The sequence below is a fragment of the Urocampus carinirostris genome, chromosome 12 (genome assembly GCF_059441175.1).
Source record: "Urocampus carinirostris isolate Australia breed hairy pipefish chromosome 12, RoL_Ucar_1.0, whole genome shotgun sequence".
NCBI classification, from domain to species: domain Eukaryota; kingdom Metazoa; phylum Chordata; class Actinopteri; order Syngnathiformes; family Syngnathidae; genus Urocampus; species Urocampus carinirostris.
Window position 1 is genome coordinate 4,186,149 of NC_142360.1, and position 15,313 is coordinate 4,201,461.

The 15,313-nt window shown below is 41.9% G+C and overlaps 1 protein-coding gene across 1 annotated transcript; it reads right to left on the reverse strand.

Moving 5' to 3' along the window:
- Positions 1–8,430: 8,430 nt before the first annotated feature.
- LOC148354699 (uncharacterized) lies at positions 8,431–12,343 on the reverse strand. Its single transcript, XM_088350171.1, has 4 exons — positions 12,338–12,343; positions 10,778–10,850; positions 8,717–9,737; positions 8,431–8,602 (listed from the first exon to the last, which is right to left on the reverse strand). The coding sequence occupies exons 1-4, from the start codon at positions 12,341–12,343 to the stop codon at positions 8,431–8,433; spliced, it is 1,272 nt and encodes a 423-aa protein (XP_088206297.1).
- Between the last annotated feature and the right edge of the window lie 2,970 nt (positions 12,344–15,313).

Consider the following 15,313-nt stretch of genomic DNA (forward strand, 5'->3'; position numbering starts at 1 on the left):
GTTGTGGTGCTAGCAAGCTTGAGCTAACTAGCTTTAGCTAGATGACCAGGAATACAAGACACCAATGATATTATGTTATATATTCGATTTTTTGGGGGGATTTAGTTAAACAATGCAAGGCTTTAATTGTATATCTTTGTTCACGTGGCGTAAAAAAAAGTCTAAGAACGTAACATTTGTTTTTTAATTATCTTGTGCTTATAATCCTCACAGGTAGAGGTCCCCATTTACCTTGATAGTAATCCTATAGCCGCACGACGGTGAGGCAGTGAGTGGATTAAATAAACAAATACAGTAAAAAATAAATTCAAACGTTATTAACATTTTGAGCTTTCAGTGCTTACAAATTTCACACAACACACAGACAGATAATATACAATTTCGAATCCCTGCAAAAATGGATGAAAATACTCTAGAATTACGTCTTTATTTATCTGAAAAGTGAGTTATCACGTGTTTTTCAAAGCATTTAAAATGATTCTCAAACAATTATATTTGGGACTGAATTTGGAAAACATTGTCTGAGGTAGAGACTTCAATATTCAATATTTTTTACGTCTATTTTAGGCCCTGTTCAAGTACTCTGCTTTAGCCCACTCCCCTTGGGCACACGTTTATGTATTTATATCGTTGTATAATACAATGATAAAGCAATACTATACAATTGTGCTTTTGTTTTAGTTTTATTTTGCTAATAAGTGATTGGTGTGGTTATTCTTTGTGCTATGTCTAAATAAAAAGCCAAAAGGAAAATAAATTAAAACATCCATCCAATATCCGCACCGCTTATCCTCAAGAGGGTCACGGGGGTGCTGGAGCCCATCCCAGCTATCTTCTGGCAGTGGGCAGGGGACACCATGAACTGGTTGCCTGCCAGTAGCAGGGCACACAGAAACAGACAACTCACTCGCTCTTTCACACCTAGGGACAATTTGAACTGGCCAACTAACCTAACATGTATGTTTTTGGAATGTGGGAGGAAACCGGAGTGCCCTGAGGAAACCCAAGCAAGCACAGGGAGAACATGCAAACTACTCACAGGAGGATTCGATCTCATGATCTCAGAACTGTGCCGTGGACGCGCTAACCACTCAGCCGCTATTCTGCCCTAAATTAAAACAGACTTGACCAAATTTTGCACAAAATCAAACGCCCAAAGAACGTCTGGTGCTGGGTGGGGAGTGTTTAATAAAGACCTAACACGTTTAGGTTTGAGAAATCAGGATGAATTAAACGCAAACTTTTTCTATGCTTTCTTCAGGACATAGAATTGAAACATTCGTTGCAAGTCAATACCCATGTGTGTATGGAAGAAAAAAGTCAGACAAGGGGCCACTGTTTCTGACACTGAGTGGGGACTTAATTCATGTTATCTGCCGGTTGGTGAGCAAAAAGAATAATTGTCATCAAATTGATTGATATGAAGACAGTATGTTATGGTGCTGGTAGCGTAAACTTAAATTTCAATATGCAGTAGACCCGAGTGATACATTAATGTTGGGGTCTGGCATACCTCCCACCACCGGAGGGCCCCAACTGACGTTTTGAACTGGACATAGATGTTTTCAATTATCACACACCTGTGCCTATCCAACTAATATTTTGTTAAGTTGTTAGGTTTTGAATGATAGACCCATGTGGAGGAGGCAGAAACTGCAGGCAGAGGTGCTCCAAACAATGACAGTATTTAGTTAACACACTCTGGACCAGAGTAGAAAATAAACAGGTGGGCCAAAAGCAACTAACAAAGTGTCCAAACATGAAACTAGAAACTAAAAACAAACTTTAACTAGAAACGACTGAGACTGGAGATGGAAATGGCAAAGGAAAAAATTAAAAAAATAACGAACAAACCTGGCATGGAAGTAAAAATATAGAGGAACTCAAGATGAGTTCAGGATGATTAGGCACAAGTGTGTGATAATTGGACACACTTGTGTCCAGTTCGAAACTCCAGTTGGGGCCCTCTGGTGGTGGTAGCTATGCCAGACCCTAACAATGAATCCGATATGATGAGGGGGACCGCAAAGTGAAATTGCTGTAAAGCGGGTGATACATAACCTACAATAATTAGCTAATGCCTTTCGAACACCAATTGCCCCACATAAATGCGTTGAAAGAACAGTATATTGTAAGTAATATTTATCTTTAATATACAGGCATACGATTAAATAAGATTATAAATAAAAATACAGGTAAAGGATGAATTACATTTTATTTAGTTTTGGTGTGACAAGACTTGAACTGTTGAGTTGGTTGTTGGAGATGAATTGCGATGTAATTATTGTAATTAATTATTTGCTTCTCTCTAAGACATCCGGGCAAGTCTTGCAACCCAAAGTAAACAAATACAGTACACTAAATACAGTATAGCAGGGGTGGCCAACCTGGTCCTCAAGAGTCGTATATCCTGTATGTTTTGGAGGTTTCTCTTCTCCAACTCAGGCGATGCAAATTTTAAGATTGTTTGCAAGCTGTGTTGGAGCTTGATAATGACTTAAATGATTTGACTCACCTGCATTTGAGCAGAGAAACTCCAAAAACATGCAGGACATGCGGCTCTTGAGGACAGGGTTAGCCACTCCTGCAGTATAGTATCACAAAAGCTTTATGAAGCACATCAGATTCTAAACTGAATGTAGTGAGAAAGGCAGTTCAGCCAATAGGATATTGGCATTTTTAGGATGCTGTGATGCAAATCAATGGCTGACCAGCAATTTATGTCTTCACCTAATAGAATACAGGAATCTTGGAGGTGTAACTTGCAGTCGTTCACACAAACACTGCAAAGTATGAATCCTGTAAATTACGAGGGGCCCCAAAAACATTTTATTCCCCAATGTAAATTGGAAACCCAAGGCTATGTCCCAGGGGTCTACTGTACTAGGATCTACTGTTACCACAGTGATCTACTGTTACCACTGTGAAGCACCTCTTAATACCTCACGACTCTTCATTATTAGATGTTATTTGTTCCGCTAAATGCATCCCAAGTGTTGTATGAGTGAGTCAACATGATGGGAATAAAATTGTCAGTGTTTGCGTCAAACTAAACAAACTTAAAAGAGCTGTGAGGTTTAAAGCTGCCGCCTCATGCGTCCACTCAATTTGAGCCTGATTTTGATTGACGTTCCTCCTCTTCTTCCACTTTGACGCCACCCTCAACCTCTCTGCTTTCTTCCTGTGCATGCAAAGTCCCTCTGGCCCTTCATTAATGGAGAAGGTTAATGTCAGCACACGCTCTGCTCATACAGCCCCCACTCCTTCATCTCCTTCCTTCCTCTTCACCTTTATCTTGGAACACCCGCCGCCCTGGGCTCCCGCCCACTCGCTGACGAGTGCAGCATGCTGAGGCAGTCGTGACCAGTGTTGGGAGTTACAAAGTAACGCATTACTGGAACGCAATTACTTGCCTCTCTAACTACTACTTTGATGCGTTATTAACAAACGTTTGCAACTGAAACAGTACAACATGGTGCGTTACTCTCAGTGTTTGGCATGTTAGTGAAAAAAAAAGTAATTTGTTTCAGTTACTCGTTACTCCATTTGTAAAGTAATTACGTTACTCCCGAGATAGTAGCGCATTACTCTGAAAGTAACTATGTAGTTAAACATGACCACCTATCCTCACATTGAAGCAGACCCCTAAAATTGTTTTAAAATAGCCACATCATTAAAAATAGAAGAAAAGGTGCACACCAACCTGTGAAAGCTGTCTTTGGCCGGCTCATGCTTGCAAAGGAACACTCAGCCGAGACACTCCATATCTATGTCTATTTTGGCTTCAAACTACGTGATAATTTCCTACTCCATGTCACGATTGCCCATTGCCCTCACCTGTGCCTGCTTGTTTGGCGCCAGCTGCTGCTTGTTGCCTGATTGGCTCCCCTGCTATTTAAACTCAGTACTTCATTCACTCCGTGTCAGTCTGTCAACGAAATTCTGCACTCGCAAGGCAAGCATTTTGACCCTGTCCGGTATCTTGCTCGTGCATCCTGTATCCGGTATCGATCCCGTCAGTCCCTTCCTGACCGGTGTCGATCCAGTCTGTCCCGGCCTGTCTGGTATCGTGCTCATGTATCCAGTATCCGGTATCGATCCCGACTGCCCCGCCCTTTCCGGTATCTTGCTCGTCCAACCTGTATCCGATATCGATCCCGTCTGTCCTGTCCGGTTTCGACCTCGTCTGCCCCTGTCTTTGTGCTTTCCCTCGCCTGACTTCTCAGTTTGTCTCATTTCTTCTGTCTCACTTCTTCTGCCCAGCGATCCCCGACTTGCTGGTGTTTGTGTTCCCGTGCATGACTGCCCCGCTTCCGTAAAATAAAGCTTGGTGTGAAAACGTTGCGTGTTTGGGGCCACCATCGGTTCAGGTTCTGACACTCCATTGCTGAGTACTGTCCAAGACATTTTCTTCTTTTCTTCAGGCATTGTGTATTGCAAACATAGTTTTACTCTAATAATAAGACGGAAACTCCGCATGCTTTTACTGTAAATTCCGTGATCACGTTTGCCCCATTGATAATGTTGGTTTGTTGTTCCAGTATAGGCCACGCCCCCCCCTCCCGGCGCACTGTCTATCATTCACTACTGGAGACACACAGTCAAATATGCCCCAATAAACTGACATCCAATTGCAGTAATTTGTTTTATAGTAAATACGTCTTGGATGCGAGTGTATAGGTTGGTCGAGCGAAAAATTCTGTGTCCACAGATTCTGTGCTTGAGAACCGTAACTGTAATCAGGTTACTTTGAAGGTGTATATAAACTTGCTGGTGATGACTCATGTGTTTTTGCATGGTGCGCGAAGGAGTTACAGTTAGTATTTAGAGGACGTTGTAAATACAGATCTGCTCTGTGTAAGTAGCGGAGTAATGCATCATTTTGTAATGGCAATTGATTTACAATATATAATGTGTTACTAAAGTAATTGCCTTCTAATGAACGCGTTCCCCTTAATTCCAACACTGGTCGTGACTAAGGGGAGGCCTCCCCCACCCTTCTACCACACAGCCTCAAGTCCGGCTCCATCTGCATGCCACTCTATGGACAGATGTTCAGCAGAGCAATTGGAGCTCATGAAGTTCAAGTCCTAAGCAAATTTATGGCGAAGTATGCACTACAGTCATCCAAATGATAGTTTCAACGTGACGTCAATTACAACTACTAATGTAAACAGTTGGCCAAATCCCGTGGTTCCAACAGACGCGGTTTGATGTCACAAGTCTTACACTATTTTGTTGGATTTTTGAATGAAAAGTACAAGATGTAAGGTATATTTTTTTGTGACTTGACTGTATTTTCCAAGTACTGTTTACCGGTGAGTGGAGGGTAGAGGGGGAACCTCAATTACTCAGTGCTACTTCCAGCCTAGCCAAAAATACAATGTAGTGTGCTGTTCCCGGTCGAAATTAGCTCCAAAGAGAACCCCGAGTCTCGCTGAAAGCCTGGCCGTAAATGAGGCTCACTCATGCGGTGAGTGGAGGGCGGAGCGAGGTCCGGACTTAGTACGATGTGACCTCCAGGGACCGCCCGAGCGAGCTAAAAAGCCTGGCCGACGATAGAGTGCCCATCGCCGGGCAAGACAGGTCCCAAAGGATGCCTTATTTGAACTCTATCCCCTAAAGCACACGCTTTTCTGTAGTGTGTATGGGTCTCATTTGCACATCGGTGAATATTTGTCGTCGTCATTTAGCCTAGAACATTTAACAATAGCCAAATAGAGCTTTGATCGCCATATTTCTAATGTCACTCACAATAATAATGAGGTAAACTTACACCCATCGAATATGGCCGTTATTACTCGGGTTGCCCGGATGTAGATTAAGTAATAGGAACTATCAATAATAAGGCAGCACGGCGGCGCAGTGGTTAACGCATGTGCGGCACAGTTCTAAGGTCTTGGGAACCTCCTGTGTGGGTTCAAATCCAGCTACCGGACTTACTGTGCGGCGTTTGTATGTTCTCCCCGTGCTTGCGTGGGTTTCCTCCGGGCACTCCGGTTTCCTCCCACATTCCAAAGACATGCATTTGGACATGCAAATTGTCCCTAGGTGTGAATGAGCGAGCGAGTTGTCTGTCCCTGTGTGCCCTGTGATTGGCTGGCAACCAGTTCAGGGTGTCCCCTGCCCACTGCCCGATGATGGCTGGGATGGGCTCCAGCACCCCCGCTACCCTACTGAGGATAAGCGGTGCAGCTAATGAGATGAGATGAGAACTATCAATAATAACCCATCCACCTGTTAAGTGGATTAAAGCACTTAGTTTAGCCCCGAATACTTGGACAGACAAGTTGATTTTGCACTCTGAATCAACAGACTAGAAATGAAGCAGGTTGTGTTTTCCATATCATAACTTCTGGTGCATGTTATTCCCATGAATCGCATAAAACATCATGAAAACACCTGGAGGTACAGTAGAGATCCGGCTTACAACATTGATATTTTGTGATGTAGCAGTTGTAAAGTGAAATTGCCATATGGCGGATAATAGAAACCTATGAACTATATAGAAAGCCCAGGTGAACCAGGTGAGAAAAAACCTTAAAGTTGAAAAAAGTAGTATGTAGTAAATACTACTTATATATACTGTATGAGTAATTGTTTAGATTACTTTATTTAAAAAAAATACATGTACGGTAATGATAAAAATGAAAATCGATATACCTTTGCTGTAAAGTGACTTGTGCTTGTCAAGTGAAGTAGCAGGTGAATCTTCATGATGCCGTGACGCAAACCAATAGCGGCCAGCATCTTATATGACGTCGACCAATGGCAGACAGGCATCTTAGAAATGTATGAAGCACTTGACTCACATAGCCATACTCATGAACAGTGCAATGTGTCATGATTACCGATGTGAATCATCTGTGCCTGCTCCTTTGGCGCCAACTGCCTCAGACTCTGATTGGCTCCCTGTCCTTATTTAAACCCACTCCTATCTGTCCCTTTTTGTCAGTCCGTCTGCGAACCTCAGTTAACACTAGGCAAGCCTTTTTCGACCCTGACTCTCACCTGTTTTTTGCTCCCGTCTGTCCCTGTTTTTGATCCTGACCACGTCTACTCTCCCGTCCCGGATCTCGATCTCTTTTTGTCCCTGACCACGTCTACTCTCCTTTCCTGGCTTACGACTCGCTTCTGACCCCAACCACATTTTTGCTCTCCTGTCCCAGCTACTGACCCATTTTTCCGCTCCTGACACTGCCATCGCTCGCCGCAGAAAATCCACTTCCGCGTTCAGAGTGACCTGCTTCCCGTGTCCAGCAGCCACCGGATCATGGGCGCAACCCTTTCCCTTTCTTTCAATAAAACTTGTGAGAAATGCAGCGCAAGTGGGTCCTGTCTCTGTTCACAATGTTTGAATACAAAAAAAAGTGTCCACAAATTTTGTTGTTGTTGTAATATAATTAGGGGAAGGCTGTAACAAGGGGTCGAGAAAACCTCATATTTTACATCGTAAGGTAGAAACACTGTAAGGTGAGTATGCCGTAACCCGGGGGTTTACTGTAAAGGACACACTTTTGAAACCATTTCAATTTAGTAAATATTTCAAAGGCATGGCGGCGCAGTGGTCAGCGCGTGTGAGGCACAGTTCTGAGGTCATAAGATCGAACCTCCTGTGTGGAGTTTACATGACCTCCCCTTACTTGCGTGGGTTTCCTCCGGGCACTCCAGTTTCCTCCCACATTCCAAAAACATGCATGTCAGGTTAATTGACCAGTCCAAATTGTCCCTAGGTATGAATGAGTGAGCAAATTGTCTGTCCCTGTGTGTCCTGCGACTGGTTTCAACCAGTTCAGGGTGTCCCCTGCCCACTGCCCGAAGATAGCTGGGATATTGGCATTTTTAGGATGCTGTGATGCAAATCAATGGCTGAGGATAAGCGGTTGTCAGGTTTAACCCAACAGATGTAAACAAAACCTATATACAAAAAAGACACAGAGAACGTGAGTTTAAACTTACTTGCAAGGAGAAATGGCCATAGTCTACATAATGTAGACTTCTGGACCCTCTGAAAAATTCTTATGCTCCTTGTCTTTTTATTGTGTTCGGAAGGCCCTAATTTACATAAGGTCTCTTCTGCTAAAGGAAGGGGGAGTGACAAAACAAACAGTTGAGACCTGTTTATACGATAACATGTTATCTATAGTAAACGAAACTAGGTGAGCCTGCGGTCAGAGAGGTCCCTTATCTCGCCGCAGATAAGGTGTTATCCTGTTTCCTCCTTCTTCAAACACAAGCAAGAAAGACACAGTATGCAAAGAAGATAATGCAACAGTAGAATAACATATCCTGTTTAAATCCATCATTTCCCTCCTGTTTATTCACTTTGTACTATTTCTCTTTGTCATCCAATAACTTCTTCTCTCGATTTTCAGTTACAGAATCATGTTATAGTACTGATGTTACACTTAGAGGTTAAACTTTGTCGTCTTATTCACCGTAGTCAAAAACTTCTGAAAAAAGATCTGGAAAATGTAAGGAAGCATCACCGTCATCACTGTCTTTCTGAGCTTCACCCTTTGGGGTGAGAAGTGCATACATTTCTGATACCTCTGTTTTAACAGGCTGTATAGCAGTGGTAATCATTCTGGTGCATAAAACTCTAATGCAAGGGATACAACAACATCCACATAAGGTGAGGATAGCTGTAAATACAGCCATCGACATGAGAATAGACAACACCAGTTGTTTGTATCTACCAAACATGTCTCCAAACCTGTCCCACATTGATGTGTCAACTCCAGAATGGTCTTTCATTTTGCTGTTAAGGGACCTGAGTCCTTCCAAAGCTTTGGTGAGACTCCCGTCAGCTGCTGTATTATTAGGAATGAACGTGCAGCACTGATCACCAAATATGGCACAGACTCCTCCTTTTTCTGCTAACAGCATGTCAACAGCAATTCTATTTTGGAAAGCCATAAGGGAGGTAGCTGACAACTGCTCGTGGATGGTGGAGAATCCTTTTTCAGTATGGTTGCCCAGTCTCTGCACGTTATAGTGGATGTAGTTGATTCTGTCTACATTTTTGTTCATAGTGCACCACCAACATAGGATTGATTCAAAACCAGCTGCTACTTGATCTGCTAATTTGTATTCATCAGGAACACCTCTTGGAATCCCTATACTGTCTATGTAAGTAGGGTCATTTTCACTCCATCCTGATGATGATCTCTTTCTGTTTTTCCAGGTGTGGGGAAGTACACTATTTGCTTTGGACATTAAATCAGTAACTGAGGTTGGTGTGATGGATACTGGTAAGATTAATGAGACTGAGGCGCAGAGTCCTGTGGTGTTATATGGTAGCTTGTCACACAACTTTTTATCTCCACACCACCACCAGATGTCACTCCGAGACTTAGGCCTAAAGGTTATGTCTACTGTCTGCACTGAGTGACATTGATTGCTGTCTAATTTACCCATTTTCTTGCCTTTACCTGTCCTATTTATGCAGGAGAAATTTCCTTCAGCCACTTTGTTAGAGAATATAGGTTTTTCCTTTTCATCCGAGGTTAAAGGGTAAACTTCATCCCATGATGAACAGTTTGTTGAAGGTGTAGTATTATTCATCACATCTGCCAGACATTTATACTCTAAGGCTGAGGGAACTACTTGCAAAACAGGTCTGGCTCCCATGCACACTACACAATCTGTTTTTGCTGCTTGCGCAGCTTGTTCTGCCATTAGAAGCCAGTTGTTATTTATTTTAGAAATGCCTGTGCTAATTTGAAACCAATCATCTGTATCAGGTTTTACATAAATCCTAGGTTTGATAGGAGAGATTGATTTTGGCCCTAGTGTAAAGTCTGGTTCTGTAGTAAGGGACGTCGTGATATTTGGACATAACAGAAACACAGTACAGGGGTCTTGGGCATGTGGTCTCCATATACATAATGCTAACCCATGACATGGTGGGTTCTGATATGGCCCAAATTTATCAGGCTTTCCAAAAGGGTTTTGGGTTGTATTGACGTTCAACGTCAATCTATCATTTGATTTGGTTAAGGAGACCTGTCTTTTCCACCTATTGGAGCGCATGGAGGATCCATATGATCCTTTATTCCATGATCCAGTAGTGGCAAAGACATATTCCCAATTGTGGGAGTTCTCCAAATTGTGTCCCATGATGTCCCTGTTACTATCCAGATACCAGTCATATCCCTTCCAACTATTTATGCTACAACCTCCAACTTGTAAGCTCCGGTCAAAAGTGAACACAGCCTGAATGCTATTGCTTTGGTAACAGAAGTACAGTTCTTTTGTCGTGTGTTGGTCTCCATCAGTGGTATTGCACGGGTTCTTTATTTGTCCATTTTGCACGTTATTGGTCCATCCTATCCTTCTTCTTTGCATATCGAGGTCTTTTTCTCCTAGTAACAACAACATTACTACTATTGCTCCTATCGGTCCACATACCGCCACGATTTTCTTATGCGTTGGAGTGAGCATTCTACCCGTAGATCTGCAATTCCTCCTAATACTTCCAGAGTTGTGGACAATCTTCACTGGTTTGAGACGACTGCAAACTATAATTACAGCCCCCTTTGTAGCCAGACTTCCTCTGAAAGTTTTGTTGAGGAACTACAGCTCTACAATAGGTACCACAATGCTATCACAATGACGCAAATTAGGACGGTTACGGTGTATGCTAAGATAGAAATAGTTATTTTAGTCATATTTAATCACTTTCTTACAATGTGTCAAATGAACCCATGTGTTTCGTTCTGCAATCTTTACTGCTGTGCCTGTGGTTAACAACACCTGGTAGGGCCCTTCCCACTTGGTGAATGCCAGTGTTTCTTCTTTATGCTTTTTACCAGGACCCAATCTCCTGGTTCAACTAACTGGCTTTCCTGTGGAGACATGGAAAGTGTATCATCGTTATTACTGCAATCTGCCAGTTGCTTCTGGTGCTGCAACATTTTTCTCATGTAATCAGCCAGAGTACTTTCGTCATCAGTTTCCCACATATTTTTAAAGAATGGTAATCTGTAAGGTCTACCAAATAATACTTCATATGGTGTTAGCCCATTTGTACTGGTGATGTTAATATGCAGTTTTGCTAATTCTAGACATTTAGTCCATGGTCTTTTGGTTTCTTCCATACACTTCCTAAGTCTGTTTTTTATAGTTCCATTCATCCTTTCCACCAACCCTGCACTTTGTGGGTGATAAGCACAGTGATGTTTTAGGTCTATATGAAATGCTTGACCTATTTTAGTTATTATTTGATTTACAAAATGTGAACCATTATCACTATAGATCTTTTCTGGAATCCCATAACGTGGAATTATGTCTTGGCATAATGCTTTAGCTACTGTTAGCGCATCTGGGTGTTTTGTAGGAAAAAGCTCTATCCATTTTGAGAATGAATCTATTATCACTAAACAGAACTTTTTCCCTTCACTATTGTTAAGTTCTATAAAGTCCATATGTATGTGTTGGAATGGATAATCTGGTTTTGGAAACTGTCCTCTCTTTGGTCTTAGATTACCCTGAGCATTGTGCTTTGCACATATCAAACATGTTCTACAATTTTTTTTTAAATAGAAGTTAAAACCATAGGTTGTATTTATCTGGTTTATCAATCCTACCATCCCTCCTGTTGAGACATGTGTTTTCCCATGGCTCAATATTGCTGCCCATTGGTATAGATTTTTTGGTAAGATTGGTTTATCATCTGGTCATTTATAAATTCCATCTTTTAGGTGTGCTCCTTTTCTTTTCCAGAGTTCTTGCTCTGGTTTAGGCGATTGTTGTTGCATTTCTTGTAGTATTTTGTTTTTTACGGCATTTTCTGTTAGACTTAGAACTGTTATTTCTCGTTGTGCAGCTTGTTTTGCTATTTTATCTGCAAATGCATTGCCCTTTGAAACTGGGTTTGTTTCTGGTGTGTGGGCCACACATTTACATATAGCTAACTGTTTTGGCAGCTGCACTGCTTGTAATAGTTCTGTTAGCAGTTTTGCATGTGTCACTGGTTTTCCTGTTGATGTTATCATACCTCTATTTTTCCAGTGTTGTGCAAACGTGTGAGTTGTTGCATAGGCATACTGGCTATCTGTGTATATTGTTGCTATTTTATCTTTCATAAGTTTGCAGGCTTCTGTTAGGGCCACTAACTCTGCAGCTTGAGCTGAAAAATGTTGAGGTAATGCTTCTGCCTTTAACACTTTATCATGTGTTACTACAGCATAGCCTGTCCTCGTTTTTCCTGTTTCATCTTTCTTTGAGGAACCATCTACAAAAAGGGTTTGTCCATTTTCTAGTGGAGTGTCTTTTAGATCTGCTCTACTTTTCGCTGTTTGCTCTGCTAATGCTTCACAATCATGAGTCTCACCTTCATCCTCTGTGGGAACCAGTGTTGCTGGGTTAAGTACTGTGCATCGTTCTATTTTTAGGTGAGGCTGAGACAGTAGTATTGACATGCATGATAGATGTCTTGCTGGTGACAAAAAACTCATTTTTGTTTGTAAAAGCAGAGCTGACACGGCATGAGGGACTTTAAGTACTAGTGGGTGAAAAAGTACTACGTCTGCACTTGAAGTGACAGCTAGTGATGCAGCTGTTACTGCCCTTACGCAGTGTGGCAGTGCACATGCTACAGTATCCATTTTGGATGAGTAGTAGGCTACGGGCCTAAGCTTGTTACCATGCATTTGGGTTAAAACAGGTCATAAAATGTCCTTTGCAGTCTACCATTTGTACAAACTCTTTTTGATAGTCTGGTAACGCCAGTGTACAGCTACTAACCATGGCTTGCTTTAATTTGCAAAAAGCTTCTTCTGCCTCAGGGGTCCATTTTAGGTAGTCAGACATTTTCAGTTCCTCTTTGTACATGAGAGACTGCAATGGCGCTGTTATTTCTGCATAGTTAGGCACCCAGCTTCTGCAATAATTTGTGAGTCCTAAAAAGGACATCATTTGCTTCTTTGTTAGTGGTTTGGGTGCTTGTAGTATGGCCGATTTTCTTTCCTCTAGAATAGTTCTTCTTTCTGCACTCAATTGGTGACCCAAGTACTTTACCCTTTGTTGACAAAATTGCAACTTGTTTTTGCTTACTTTATGGCCTTCTTCAGCTAAATGTTTTAGTAGTGCTATTGTATCTGCTTCACATCCTTTTTTGGTTTTTGATGCTACTAATATGTCATCTACATAAGTTAGTAGTTGGCTCTTATTTGGAGGCTCGAAGGTAGACAGACTTGATGCAATTACTTGAGAGTAAATTGTTGGACTTTCACAATACCCTTGAGGTAATCTGGTGTATGTATATCTTTTCCCTTTAAACGTAAATGCAAACCAGAATTGACTGTCTTTATGCACTGGTACTGAGAAGAATGCGTTACTTATATCTACCACTGTGAAATACTTGGCCTTTGGGTTCAGAGAGTTCAATAGCGTGTGTGGATCTGCCACACACAGGGACCTCTGGATCACAGCGTTATTTACCGCTATCAAATCCTGAACCATTCTCCACCCTGAAGATGGGGGTGCCTTCTTTACAGGAAATATCGGTGTGTTTACGGGCGACTCAGCACATTCTATTAGTACTCCCGCCTTCTTTAAATTTTCTATTACTGGTTCTATTCCTTCCATTGCATCTGGTTTTAAAGGATATTGTTTTATTCTGGGCCGATGTTCTGTTTTGGGTCTTATTATTATAGGTTGTGCTCCTTTTACTAGTCCTACATCTGTGGGTCCCTGGGACCATAGTTTATTAGGAATTTGTTTTAATAGCTCCTGCTGTTCCTTAGTAAAGTAAATGTGTCATTCCTTCTTTTTTTTCAGATGTACTCCTGAGTTTACTATTATAGTCCAGAATAATGACTTCCTGGATAGTCCAGTAGAATCGCTGAACCATGTGTTAACGCCTGTTGCTACCCAATCCCGTACATTTTCTCCTCTGTCCACCAGCTTCCCAAGCTCTTTCCACTCAGTGTCTTTACTCTTACATAATGAAATGTGAGGTTTGCAGTACATTCTGAACCACGGCATGATCGAGTTTGGTAAAATGGCTGCTGCTGCGGCGTTGGCAGCACTGTCAGAGTACACATAGGATACTGTTATTTTGGCGGGTGTAACTCTGTCTAGGCTTGCTTTGTACTTAAGGTCAGGACTTTTAGTATAACACATGGTGACATGCAACTCATCTGGTGACATTTGATCTTGTACCTGTCTCACTGCTCCCTTTCCTTCATCAATAAGATGTGCTCCTGCAGAAGTAGGAGGTTTGTTTGGAATGTCTAGTGTATAGTAGTAATTAGGTTTTCCCACTCCCTGCACTACATACACTTCTTCTGGTTTCTGTCTGATTATTTTTAGTCCATCAGGAGTTGGCATTATAGCCAAACCTAGGGCTACTAAGCCATCTCTTCCAAGCAAATTTACTGGACATTCTGGTAGCATTAGATTGGTCAACTGGCATGATTTGCCTTCTGGGTCTTGGAGCCACACGGGCTCTGTTTCTCGGACCTCTTTAAGGACGCCCTGTGCTGCACGTACTTTTGTGCTATTTGAGCTAAGCATCACATGGGGCACTGTTTGTTTAATAGTAGTTCTACATGCTCCAGTATCACAGAGAAATGTAACTGTAGTGCCCTGAACTAATAGTGTGATTTCTGGTCTTATTTTCTCTTTATACACTATGTTTTCTAAGTTTAAAACCTCTTCTTCAAATTTCTCATGGTGAGTTTTGAAAAGATATTCTTCCTCTTCCTTATTTTTGTCCTTTAGCTTTATCTCTATCTCAAATTTCATTTCAGGCTTTGGTCCTGGTTCCGGGCCTAGTCATGCACTCTGATGGTCTTGTGGGGAAGGGTTGCTTCTGCAATTTATAGCAATATGCCCTTCCTTCCCACAAGACCAACAGGTTCTAGGTTTATTGCTTGCACGTGATCCAAAACCTCTGCCTCTACCTTGGCCTCTACCTCTTCCTCGGCCTCTACCTCTAGATTGTTGAAAGAACACTGTGGTTCCTTCATCTTCTTGGTAGAAAATTGTTGATGGCTTCTTCTCCCCTTTCTTACTTTTGATCACTTTCTCAGCATGGAGGGCATGATTTATGTATTCTGCAAGTGTTCCTCCATTCATGCGTATATAGTGGCGAGTTACCCATCCACTAATCTCTGGTAAGGAGCCTGAGTGCAATGCATTTTTTAATTGTTGTTTATAGGGGCCCTCGTCAGCTCCATCACCAGGTTCTAACCCACTATGTGCCCTAAACACCTTTTCCATTCTTACTCTATATTCATCAAATGGCTCATCTGGTTTTTGTTTACATCTCCCTATTTCAGTGTAATTTGCTCTTTTCCTGTAT

What these genes read in the sequence shown, in the direction of transcription:
- LOC148354699 (XM_088350171.1), bottom strand. An exon ending in GAAACACTGGCATTCACCAA is followed by an intron (nt 9,738 to 10,777) that starts GTGGGAAGGGCC and finishes AACCTGATACAG; the next exon opens with ATGATTGGTTTCAAATTAGC. An exon ending in GACACATCAATGTGGGACAG is followed by an intron (nt 8,603 to 8,716) that starts GTTTGGAGACAT and finishes CCCTTGCATTAG; the next exon opens with AGTTTTATGCACCAGAATGA.